General features: G+C 31.8%; 1 protein-coding gene across 1 annotated transcript in view; it reads right to left on the bottom strand.

The window, feature by feature from the left end:
* Positions 1–13227, bottom strand: part of Il1rapl1 (interleukin 1 receptor accessory protein like 1) — a 625637-nt gene that overhangs the window by 516964 nt on the left and 95446 nt on the right. The window contains exons 3-4 of the mRNA XM_050124922.1: positions 5154–5340; positions 1457–1610 (exon numbers count right to left, since the gene is read on the bottom strand). Coding sequence (XP_049980879.1) covers positions 1457–1610; positions 5154–5340 — 341 coding nt within the window. The remainder of the gene's footprint in view (positions 1–1456; positions 1611–5153; positions 5341–13227) is intronic.

The raw sequence follows: 13227 nt of genomic DNA, 5'->3' as shown, positions 1-13227 counted from the left end.
TCGTGGATGCTCACCTTACTAGACCTGGATGGAGGTGGGTGGTCCTTGGACTTCCCACAGGGCAGGGAACCCTGACTGCTCTTTGGGCTGATGAGGGAGGGAGACTTGATTGGGGGAGGGGGAGGGAAAGGGGAGGCGGCGGTGGGGAAGAGACAGAAATCTTTAATAAATAAATAAATAAAAATTAAAAAAAAAGTTTCACAAATATGACCCCCAAAAGTTATCAAGAACCTCTTTCAATAAGAATGTGCAAATATACGTAATTTGTTATTTTGTTTTGTCCAGGCTTCTCTTCTACGTTCCATAAGGATTTTTTTTTCAAAAGTGATTGTTGTTGTAAATGTAAAAAGATCATGAATATCATCCTTTACATCACTAAATTGCTGAACATTTGAATTTTCTTACTGCATATCCATATTATCTTAAATAATTTGACACTTGAAAATAACCTAGGGGCAAATTTCACCTTCATCATTTTGTACATTAGTAAACTAACACTCTGGAGCTTAAAATAATGCAAATAAGCTTGTTAGACTGCTGAATTGCACATTGTTTCTAAAAAGTAGTCCTCTGATACTATTCTGGTTACTTTCTGCATCAACAAGATATCAGGATGGTTCTGTGATTCTTCAAAACACCAAACTAGGCCCTTTGAATATGGGTGACAGTTGTGTGGCTTGGGTAGTTTCTGGGGCCACTGGTCATGAAACCAGTATTTATCCCTAGTGCATGAATTGGCTCTTTGGATCCATTCCCTCTGGAGGGATACCTTGTTCAGCCTAGATACAGTGTGAAGGGTTTGGTCCTGCCTCTAGTGATATGACAGACCTTTTTGACTCTTCATGGGTGGTCTCACGCTCTCTGAGGAGTGGATAGGAAATGGGGTGTGAGGAAGTTGGGGGGAGAATAAAGAGGGGAGGGATAAGGTACTTGGATTGGTATGTAAAATAAAAAAAGATTATTTTAAAAAATAAAAACAAATCTTACTTTTTAAAATGATTTTGTCTGAAATTGTTTTAACCCAAGAGATCATATGTGTTATCTATATAATGACAAATAAGTCAAAATGAAAAATTATTTGTCTAATGTTCAGCAGGACATAAATGCAGAGGTAGATTTTATGTATTCTATTCCATTGCTCGAGAAAATGGTTCTAAAAATGATTCCACTACAAAGTACAAGCACGATCTTCAAAAATTGTAAACTCATTATTTCAAGTACTTTCAAAAGCTAACATTTGTATAATTCCCTAAACATATTCTATTTAACCTTTCAAATGTATTTCAGCACAAGATGATTTAAACACAAGAAGGATAAATTCCACCTATAGGAATCCACTTAGTATTTGGTTGAGTGTTTCTTTCATTACCCATATTGAAAAACATCAGTATGCAGCCCTGAAACTGACTCACAAGGCAGTTTCTCTACTTACAAATGAAACACTGACAGTGATTACCTGTAACAGTTAACTCAGTGGTTCTTCTCACAACAAAGCCGCCATATTTTAGTTCGCAGGTATAGTTTCCAATGTCATCTTCTTTGACTTCTCTTATGAGTAAGGTATCTCTTTTGAAGACAATACTTGGTCTCCATGCCTTTGTTCTACATTCCTATACAAAAACCATAAAATCAGCTAGTACATATGACAAATAAAAGATATTTTAAATCACTAAAGCAATAATTTTGGTTTCATTAAAAACACTCACACAATGTCTCCTCTAGACCAAGCTGGCCTTGAACTTGCTATGTAATTGAGATTAGGCTTTAAGTCCTGATTGTTCTGCCTCATGGTAGGTTTATTGGCATGCAGTACAATGCCTGATGCTTAACAGTAATTTATACATTACGATTTTACAGGGGCTAAAGATTTGGAATTAATACAAAGAAATTACTTTTTTTTTCCAAATCTGGAAATGATGACCATCCCCTTGGAGAGTAGTTTTAGGGTCACTTTAATTTGTTAATGGTACTATGGTAGTAGAAACATATTGATTTGTTAGATATAGTAACAGGTATATGTTAATCACACTCAACATAAAATTTAAAAGCAAATAATTCATAGAGGTGTACCATGAAATTGACTCTATTGCTATTCATCATATAAGATTTAAAATGTATTATTAAATAAACAGTGCAAAATAGATTTACAGTGTAGATGCTTCTGTTCTAGTCCTCTATCAAAATATAATTGCTGCAGTTATAAAAATTGAAATCTCTATATACTGAAGAAACAATTAACATTTGTGTGCAAGGCCTTTTGAATTTCTATTAACACACACAGTATTAGTTTTCAATCTGGCATTTTTCAAACAAAATTTGCTTCTATTGTTTCTCTTCACCCCCTCCCTCCCTCTCTTCCTTTGTACTCTTCCACACTAAGGAGCCTCTTTTCCACTGTCGTGTTACCTTTCTTCACTTACCTTGACTGCCTTAGTTGGCTTTAGCAACACCTCTTCCCTCTTGTGTAATTCTATCTAGTTTAATACTCTATGCTCATTCTCACAACCTCTTAGTTACATGTACATAAACAACAACAGAATCTGCATATGTGAGAAAAAGATTTTTTCCCCTTTTTGAGACTGGGTAACTTCATTTAGTAGACTACTTTTCAGATCTATTTATTTTCTTGAAGATTTTTTTCTTCATGCTCAAGCAAAGTTACAATCCATACACACACACACACACACACACACACACACACTACTTTTCTTTATCCATTTCTTTCATGATGGGTATCTGTACTTGATCCATTTCCTTATTGTGAAAATGCATCAATAAAATGCATACATGTATATCTTGTGGTAGAATATGGGAGTATTTGGGTCTATCCCAAGAGTGGTATGGTTCTATCATATGGAAGTTCAAATTTTAACATAGTGAAAAGTATCTATAATGATTTTCATAAGAGCTATGCCAGATTAAACTCCCATTAACAGTGAATGAGAGTTATTTATTTGCTAAATATCATGAATATTCATTTTCATTATTAATAAACGTGCCAAATTATAGTCTCTTTAGTCATAAGGTTATAGGGTCAAGAGATTTCTGCTTTTTCCAAGAACTTAAATCCCTATTCTCAGACAAGTGTTTAAACTAATAGAATGAGGACAGAATGGCTTTAAATGCTTTTAAGCTATAAACAGGTAAAACTATTGATTGACAAGTCAAATTTTTAAGGACCATAATATACGTGAGTCAGTGCCTCTGTATAATGATGTATAGTGTTTTTCAGTTATTTCAAACCAAAATATACTTATCATTTGATTATATTTGTTATATAAGTAGTCATAATGACATATTTTTATTAAAGTATTATTCTTTAGAATTAGCTTCTTAATGTCCAAAATTTGTGGAAGAGATTAACTATTTACTGCAAAATATTTAAAGTGTCATATAATATACACTGCACCTCTACCTACCACTCTGTCATGATATTTTTACAGTCTAAGTGACTATTATGATGGTAAAAACATGTCTAACTGAATATTATGAAATAAGGCAACTTTAAATGAAGTTGAATTTATTGAATTAATTTTAATTCAATAATTGAATTAATTATTTCAATTAATATTGAATTAATATTCAATTAATAATTCAATATTGAAATAATTGAATTGAATTCAATTCAAATATTGAATAAAACACGTGCATGCATATTTACTCTCATATTTTAAAAACCTTAAGAAGTTCACTGCAAAAGATAAGGATAATATATATCTCAAAATCAATTTATTTTTGACCAAGAAAAGCTTCAAATCTAGAGTATTCACACACAAATGCTATAAAAGAATATGTGGTTTTAGAAATTTTAATCTCATCATATTCTTCAAGGTTCAAATGTGGAAGACAGGCAAACTACAAAATGTCACAGATGAAATGTACAAAATTATCAAAACTGAAAAAACAAAACTCGTTCCCACAGGAACAAAACCAGTGGGAGTAATAATTTAGTAATGTTAGCCATTGGCCAATACAAAAATCTAAGGGAAGAGTTGAAAAATCTTTCAACAGCTCTCTTAATGCTCTGAGATTCCATTGGTTATTAATGCAGGATCAAAGTTAAATCTTTGAGAAGAATGCTTATAATTTTGAAGAAATATTTTAGAACTTGTTCAGGTTTCTTGTTTTATTTTAAATAATTTTCGTTCTAATTTATGGGCATTCAATTACAAGGGTTAATATTTTGATTCTGACATCTGTACACTAGGGAGTATGAGGTCCAGTTCCCTAAAGTCCAACTTCCAATTGATTGGATAAAGAAAAGGTTAAGTTAGGAGTTTGTGTCTGTGAATAAACTATTCCATATGAAGATTCATAGATTCTAAATTTACTTTTGTGTATATCCAAATCCAAAAATACTCTTAGGTGGTAAAAATAAGCTTAAAACCATAAGTAGTTTTGAAAGATCAATGAATATCAGCAACATGACGGCCAAAGAAGGACTGGCTTATTTTGTTTTTGAAGAAAATATTACTGCTGTAATATTATTTTTTCCAATATGTTATTTATTAAGCATATTTAAATATGAAAATGACTACAATATAAGCATAGTTATGGCCATTGAATATAATATTTCTTTATAAATAGGGTGCCATTATATCATAGAAGAAAATAACTATTATTTCTCTCTTGCCTTGGGATATGCTGAAATGCTAATCCCAGAAATTATCGTTCAATGTCTTTCAGTATCAAAATTTATGAAACAGTTATCGATATAAGCAAAACAAATATAAGCACAACAGCTTATGTAGTAGACCAACAATGCAAACATTAACCGATAATTTATTTATGAAAGAATATGGCTTTTAAAATGTATATTGATAGGCAGTTAAGAGCACTGTTGCTCTTTCAGATGACCCAGGTCCGATTCCTAAAACCCACATGGCCACTCACAACCATCTATAACTCCAGTCCTAGGAATCTCATGTCCTCTAATTTACTCTCTAGATTCTGTATGCTAATGGTGCACAGACATACATTCAGTCATCACTCATACCATAAAAAAATAATCTCATAAAACCTATAATGAGCAGCACAACTTGGTATAGTACTCTGTATAACATGAGGTATAACTTAACACTTCATCCAGATTTCTCTAACATAAGATACACATTAAATTATTTGCAGGCAATAAAATCTTCCAGAGTCCATACCTTGTACCAAAGGATTTCAGGTTCCCTGGTTGGTAATAAAAAGTCCTCTATGTCTCGGCATGCAATTTCCTTGCTTTTGCTAAGTTCAGCTTTTTCAAAGTACTTCATCTTGGAATTGTAGCAGAGTCCAGTGTCATTTTCTCCTACTGTCAGTGAGATGGATACTTTCATACAGTATGTGGAGTTCCTGTAACAAAGCAGAATTTATATGTGACCTATTGTGAATGGGAAGTAAACCATGCCAATGCAGAGTGTTCAACTTCTTCAGGAAAATAAATAAATAAAAGAGAAAGCCTCCATTTTTTAATGTTTTTTTCTTGGTAACTTGACTTACTTCAAAGAATTGTCTACTGTCTACCAACTAAGAAATACTTGGCTTTATAAAAACAGACACATTATATTCATTTNATATATATGAAGACTAAAGAAAAATTTAGGACAGAAGAATGTCATACATAGGTTTGTGGTAAAACTGGCAAAGTAAACATAGAAGTAGGCACTCCAACTGATCTCTTAAGTGAAATAATAGAATAAGAATAATGCCATGTAGTTCTTATGGCACTTTTAAACTAGATAGGTGGAGAAATGATTGATGGGTATAGGACAACAAGTTTGGTTAAAGTACCGAAGTGAACAGTTGTGATTACACATACATATCTATTTGGCTTAAGATCTAGCTGGTGGTGGTGGTGCATGCCTTTAATCACAGCACGTGGGAGGAAGAGGCAGGCAGATCTCTGTGAGTTTGAGTCCAATCTGGTCTACAAGAGCTAGTTCCAGGACAGGCACCAAAGCTACACAGAGTAACCCTGTCTCAGAAAAACAAAATTCCATGAGGTGTCAAAGGTCAATATTTTACTGATGGGTTCTACATAACTGGGGAAATAAGTCAGCATCCTACTTTTTTTCATGCAGAATAATAAATTATGATAAAAATTTAGAGTAAAAATTATGATCAATGATATTTTGAATAATTGGGAAATATGAATATGTAACAAAATTGTTACATTTTGCTAAGTATTTATATGTCTAGATATTTAATGCAGTATATTTTATGTGATACTGGAAAATGAAAATTAAGAAAAGCATTGAATTCAAAGGTTGGAAAGTATCTTTTTCTTGGTGCTCATAAATTTTGTTAACAATGATAAAATAAATTTTCTGTCACCAGCCTCTTAGAAACAAGGAAGAAAAGTGTAAATATAAACAATAGAAATTTAACATACTGTGTAATAGAAAATCATATAAACTACCAAAGTTGTTTCAAAAAAGAAACAAGGTTTCCTAGCTACTTGGATTGTCTTCAAGAATGAATGACAATTTGGCAATCATCAAAAAGGCAATTTCAAGTAATGCTGTGCACAAAGCTTGGAAGGAACAAAAAGAGGATATGTTAGAAAGGACTCAAGAAAGACAGATTCACTGGAACCAGACCGAAAAACATGCAGCCCATTTCAAGTGTTACACTTGATATTATATGATACTGAAATCTGTATTTTGGAAGATTTTTTCCTATTGTAATGGAAAAATAGATAATATGGGAAGGAAGGAAAACTGAATACAATTTAATAAAATGGAAATGAACTGCATTAATTTACAAAAAATGGTAACCTAAAATAGTTTACATTGGCATAAGAAAGAAGAGTCCAGTTCAAAATGTAATAGTAAGCAACAGAGAGTCACACAAGATGTAGATTTTTTTTTGTAATTGATTATATGAAAAGTAGATTCAATATTTTAGTATGAGAAACAAAACAGAAAGAATTCTAAGATAAAATAAATGTGTGAAATTTTAGCTCAAATTTAATACCAAAGTGAAATATTTGCCACTCTTGAGGCTTGCTAGGAGTGTGGGTTGTATATTATTTCATGTCCTTTAAATGTATTCTTTTCAAATCATTGTAAGTAAAGTAGTTATCGAAGTTAAGTGGTTAACTCTATTAGCATACAATGTCTCTTAACATATTTCTGTTTCATGTTAACATATATTTATAAAACACAATTTGCTATTGATATTTTGAGGAATATAGGAACTAATTTATTATTCCAAGTCCATCTATATTTCTGCAAGATTTGTTACATCATTTTTCTTTGGAGCTGAATAACATTCCATTTTAAAAAATGTATACTCTTTCATTATCGATTAATCTGCTAATGGATAACAATGCTGGCTCTGTTTTCTTCATATGGTGAATAAAGCAGCAATAAATATAAGAGGTTGTGGAGTATGAAATTCTCTGGGCATGTGTCTGATGATGAAACAACTTAGTAAAAAGGCAGTTTTATTTTTGAGGAATGTCCAAATTAATTTCTATAATAGCTCAATTAATTTGTATCTCAATCAGAAATGAACAAAGATTCCTCTTTTTTCCTACATTCTCTCCACAATTTGCTGTTGGATTAGTTGATGATAGCTATTCTTACTTGGGTGATCAGGTTTGTCAAAGCAGTTTTAATTTATATTTTTCTATTTGCTAAGGAGTTTGAGCACATTTAAAAATGGTTATTGAAAATTGTCCATTTTTCTTTTTTTAAATAGCCCATTCATTAGTCCATTTGTTTATTGGCAGTTTTTTCCCCATGGTGTTAATTCTTTTTGGTGATTTCTGGGTGTTAACATTGTCAAAAGTATGGCTAGTAAAGGTTTTCTAGGAGAATAAGGAAAAGTAAATATTAGGTGATGACGATGGACAGAATGCAAGTAAGTAACACGAGTTGTGAAAAAGGATATAAAGCAAATTGTTTTCCTAATTTAATACTGTCATGTGTTTTTCATTTTTATTTGTGCATTTTTCTTTCTCTGTGTGTAGGGAAATAAGTACAGCTATAACTGATAGCTGTTGTGGGATAATACTCTTATATACTCTAAAGATTTGTCACCTATAATGGTTTAATAAAACTATGATTGGCCAGTAGCCAGACAGGAAGTATAGGCAGGGTAACCAGGCTAGGAGAATTCTGAGAAGGGGAAAGGCAGAGATGCAGTTACAAGTCAGATGCAGAGGAAGCAAGATGAGAATGTCTTACTGAGAAAGAGTACCAGGCCCCATAGCTAAACATAGATAAGAATTATGAATTAATTTAAGTTGTGAAATCTAGTTAATAATAAGTCTGAGCAATAGTCAAACAGTTTATAATTAATATAAGCCTCTGTGTTTTTATTTGGTACTGAATGGTTGTGAGACCAAATGGGACAGAAAATTCCATCTACAGATAGTGAAGGTGTAAAACCCAAAATGAATTTTCACAGCTTCTAAATGGCAGTTTTGATTACATAGACAATTTGATGAGTTGCATAGACTTTGAGTACGGGAAAGTGTTTATTTGAGTGACACTATTAGTCTATCTGCATAGTCTATTTTGTTTATAAATTTCTTATAATAAAGTGATTATATAAATAATAGGCAATTCAAAAAGTTCAATCTATATTACCGACTACATATATAAAAATAACAATTTCAATTGTTAAGTTTATTCTAAATAAGTAGCTATTAAGTATGTTTTAATAACTTTTTAAAACACTGATTCTTTTAGAGTAAATTAAAAACAAAGAACTAGTTACATTGTTTATCCATGAAGTACTTTTGAAGTTCAATGTAGGCAGCCTTTCATTATACTAATGAATATGGAATAGATTTTAAATAAACTCATTTTTCTCCTGTAAGAAAAAGAACATAGACCTTCCTAAGCAGTGAATCAGTTTATTCTAAATTTGTATCTTGCATATAACCTTTTAGATATGGGAATCTTAGACTTCTTCTGTTTCAAATTTTTGTTTACTTCTATTGTTTTGTATCCCACTCATAAATTTTATACAGTTAGGTAAAAAGAATAAGAACTCCATAGCAAAATAGTAGGGACACAGATTCCAATTCAATGTTTGAAAACTCAGAACTCCTACTATCACTTGAGTTCTTCATCTTTTTTTCATATTTGCATAAGGAAAACCTACTGTTGTGAAATTACAACATGCTAAAACATTAACAGAGATTAGAATAGTGCCTGTCATACAGTGAGTCTTTGGTCAGTGATTGATCTTATTATTGTGCCCTTAATTCGTGTTTCCTTTATATTTCTACTCTGCCATGCAGCCCAGCAGATTTGTTCATTGAGTATATGAGAAAATGTAATGCCTTTAATTTTTCAATGTGTAATTATTGCAAAACATAATGAACTAGTTATATTCATATATTTTGTTTTGTTTTGATCTCATTTGGGAATAACTGAACGTGTTGGAAAACAATGGCTGAAGTTTAAAGAGAACATGGGCTCTCTGTCTGATTTGTTAACTCATTCTCTTTCATAAACTCAACTGACTCCTAATCTAAAAGTGACTTCAGGCGGCTGTCCTCAGTTCTCATTTCCCTGACTTTCAAACCCTGTCTGTGCAGTGACTGCGGATTTACAATTTCTGTATTTAATGCTTCCTAGGGAGCAGTATTTTAAAATTACTTTCAATTCTTTTACTTCTTTACTTGTTTCTGTTCTTCAGGAGGTGACTTAAAATCCTAACAAATTATTAGATCTGAATATTACTGTTTCTCTATTTGCTGAGAAGAGTCAACAAGTAGAAAGCAACATATGACACATTCATAAACATTTAGATTTGTGAGAGGAATTTAAAACTGAACATTATGGCTCTCAGATATTTGGTAGAGTGGGATAAATAGGGTAAGAGAAATACACTTATAGAACATATGGGGAAATTCATTATCTTGTATTTACTTGGCTCTACCTTTTTATAAGAGAAGGGCTGCAGTATAGGCTAAAAGTTGAAACGTTACTGATTGTAACAGATAATAAAAAAGAGTCAGATATTGAGGTGCGACCTGAAAACCAGAAAAGCAAATCAGTCAATCCACTAGAGAAGTATTACCTCTACCAAGGCTGGGTGATGGCAGACTAAACAACCTAAGCAGATTAGGTCTCAGTCTCCTCTAATTTTATATCCCCTCTAATGCTGAGATTAAAGGTGTATGACTCCCTAGATCTGGGATTAAAAATGTTGGACACCACCACCTGGATTTGTTTCTAGTTTGATATTTTGTAGCCCAGATTGTCCTTGAAATCATAGAGATCCATCTGTCTCTGTCTCCCAAACCTTGGGATTAAAGATGCGTGCCACCATTGCCTGACATCTAGTTCCTTATCTTTGCCCTTCTGATTTAGGCAAGCTTTACTTATTAAAATATAAATAAATTATCACTATAAATGATGTTCCTATTGTTCATACAATGGTGACACAGAATTTATATATATTCAAGGAAAACAAAGTTGTTTAAATCTGAATGTGAACACCATCTTTGCTACTGAACAAAGTGGAAAACAATCTAGTTTTCTGGTATAAATGACCCTAATAGTATATACCAGGTACAAAACTATGTTTTTTTTTCCAGTGTCATGGCCTCATAGCAGAGGTACCTAACATCTGAAAAGGTCGATTAATTGGCTCTTCTGTTAAACAACTAAAGACCTAAATGGGAGTAAAGCTTATGTCTTTTTTTATTCATTGCTCCCTTGAAAATAATTAGTACTAGGACAGCAAGCATAAATGATTCCATACACAATAAATTTAAATAACAAATATATTGTATGTATTTTGCAATAACTGTATAATTAATTGTTCTTTGTATAAAATAATAAAAGTATCCCACCTTCAATACATGAATTTATATTTGTTTAGTACTGTAAAATGGAAAATGATGAAAGATGGCATAACTTGGATTGTTTTTCTGAAAATTTAAGTTTTTAAATTCTCTGAAATCTAATAAAATTGAAAGAGAGCAAGTGTCAGTTCTTAATAAATTAAGACTCATAATATATTCTTACATAAAATGACTGACTTCTGAATGCACTGGCTTTTGAGATTTGTCTTATGAAGAAAACGGTTCTACACTGTAATCCTGTATAAACATTGGGAAATAATAACTCTTTTGGAACTAATTAAGAAATCTATATGAAACAAAATAATAAAATTGAAAGTAATTTCTTTATATATGGGCTCTGTAAATCTGTAGAATATACTGATATGCTACCAACATTTCTCACCAATATGCTACTTTGAATTGGGTAACATCAGGATTTTTAAAGTATTATTTCTAAAAGGATGGATACATTGCAGAAGTACAGATGTAGGGATATAAATAAAGGTTAAACTAGAAAGAGGTCAGAGCAAAAGGTATAATCTTGAGGCGATTTTTTGTACATCTCTAGATAACTGAAGAAGTATATTAAAAACCACTTTATGAAATATCTTAACATAGCACAACTACAATTATTTTGTAATCACTCCCTCTCGGCATGATAATGTGTGGTATGGTATATTTCTTCAATTAACAAAACTACAAGTAACTTGATTGTTAAATATATCCTCTAACAGCAGCCCTAAACATTTATCTTGTATATTGTATTAATTCCCTGGTTCTCTGGGGATTTAATACAATTTCCAAAATGCTTTGCAATCTTTTATCACTTATAAAATGCTGTACAAGAAAATCAGAGATTTGATCAGTATCGTTAAAGAATAAAGTAGATGTATTCATCTTCATTTTACATGGTCAACTCCCTAATATTCATTGATAGTGTACAAGAAACAGTCTGTATTTTTGTATTAATTTAAAGACACACAGTATTTTTATATTTTCATTTATTTCTTTTTGTGTGTGTTTGTACCGGTTCATGTACATACATATTAGGCATGGTATGTGTGTAGCAGTTAGAAGACAATTTTGTGAAGTTATTTCTCTTTTAACTTTTATATAGATCCCGGAAAGTAAAGTCAAGTTATCAGCATAGGTCCCAGAAATCAAAGTCATGTTGTCAGCATAGGTCTCAGAAATCAAAGTGATGTTATCAGGCATGTACAACAAATGCCTTTATATACTGAAGCCATATTTTAGGAAATGACACTTAATATTTTTGACCTGTCAGAAATATGTTGCAATTTAAACAGTTACTACCAATCATAACAGAACTCAGCAATCAGGAAGGCAATTAAACCCTAAATTTGACCCTCAGGTCTGATTATTAGCTTTGAGAATGAAGCAACACACACACACACACACACACACACACACACACAAAATTAAAGGTTAGATTTTGGAGTTAGTGTCCCAAAGTTTATTAATCCTTAATTGTATTCTTGTGATTTATTTCTGATTTGAAAGCCTTCTATTGTTTATTTTTCTTTTGTATTGTTCCATGTATCTTTATGGTGGTTAGTGAAGCTATATGTATTTGGCCCTTTTCTTGCATCTTATTTTCCTTAAATAATTATGCTTATACTTACTGACACTAAATGTTTGGATTAGTTTTTCTTTTCAGAGAACTCTGAAGGACCCATTGATTTAGTTGGTTGAAATCAGTCCTTACTAAAAAGATTAGAACAAATGCATCTAGCAGCTAAGATCTAAAACTCCTGGCTTACTGCATTCTCATTTTGGAATTTGACTTTTTCACTTAAATGATGAATTGAGTTCCATGATCTTCCATTGATCTTCAGGCAAGCTCTATTTGTTAAAGTGCAAACAAAATATAACCACAGTATATCATGTGGAAAACAATATATAAATTGTCCCTTCATGGATACATCTTAACGTTAATATGTCTCACATGCTTTCACTCTCTCCCTTGTTCTCTTCAATGGAAAACATATATATCCCAATGGCATTTATATTTCGTTGAAATCTACCTACTATGGTCTCATATAAGTTTTCTGACTTTAATAGGTAACGTAATTTCACACACATAACTAAAGATCCAAAACTGTCATTTGCTTACGAGAGAGAAAATTTGTTTTTCTGTGTCTGGGACACTTCATTCAGAATGATCATTTCCTGCTCCCTCTGTTTATATGGTAATTTCAAAAGCTATTTTTTCTTTCTGTCACAATAATATTCCATGGTATATACATCATCTTCATCCATTAATCAGTTGATGAACATCAAGGTTGTTTTCAATTTCCGAATATTGTGAATAAAGTGCCAGTGCAAATGAAAGAGTAATTATCTGTCCAAACTGATGGTAAAGCCCTATTGCTGAAGACAACACCTACATAACTCATTAAATAAAGAGA

The sequence above is a fragment of the Alexandromys fortis genome, unplaced genomic scaffold, assembly GCF_014885135.2.
Source record: "Alexandromys fortis isolate MF-2015 unplaced genomic scaffold, M_Fortis_MF-2015_v1.1 scaffold_226, whole genome shotgun sequence".
Lineage (NCBI taxonomy): Eukaryota > Metazoa > Chordata > Mammalia > Rodentia > Cricetidae > Alexandromys > Alexandromys fortis.
This window is presented reverse-complemented; position numbering and strand designations above follow the sequence as displayed.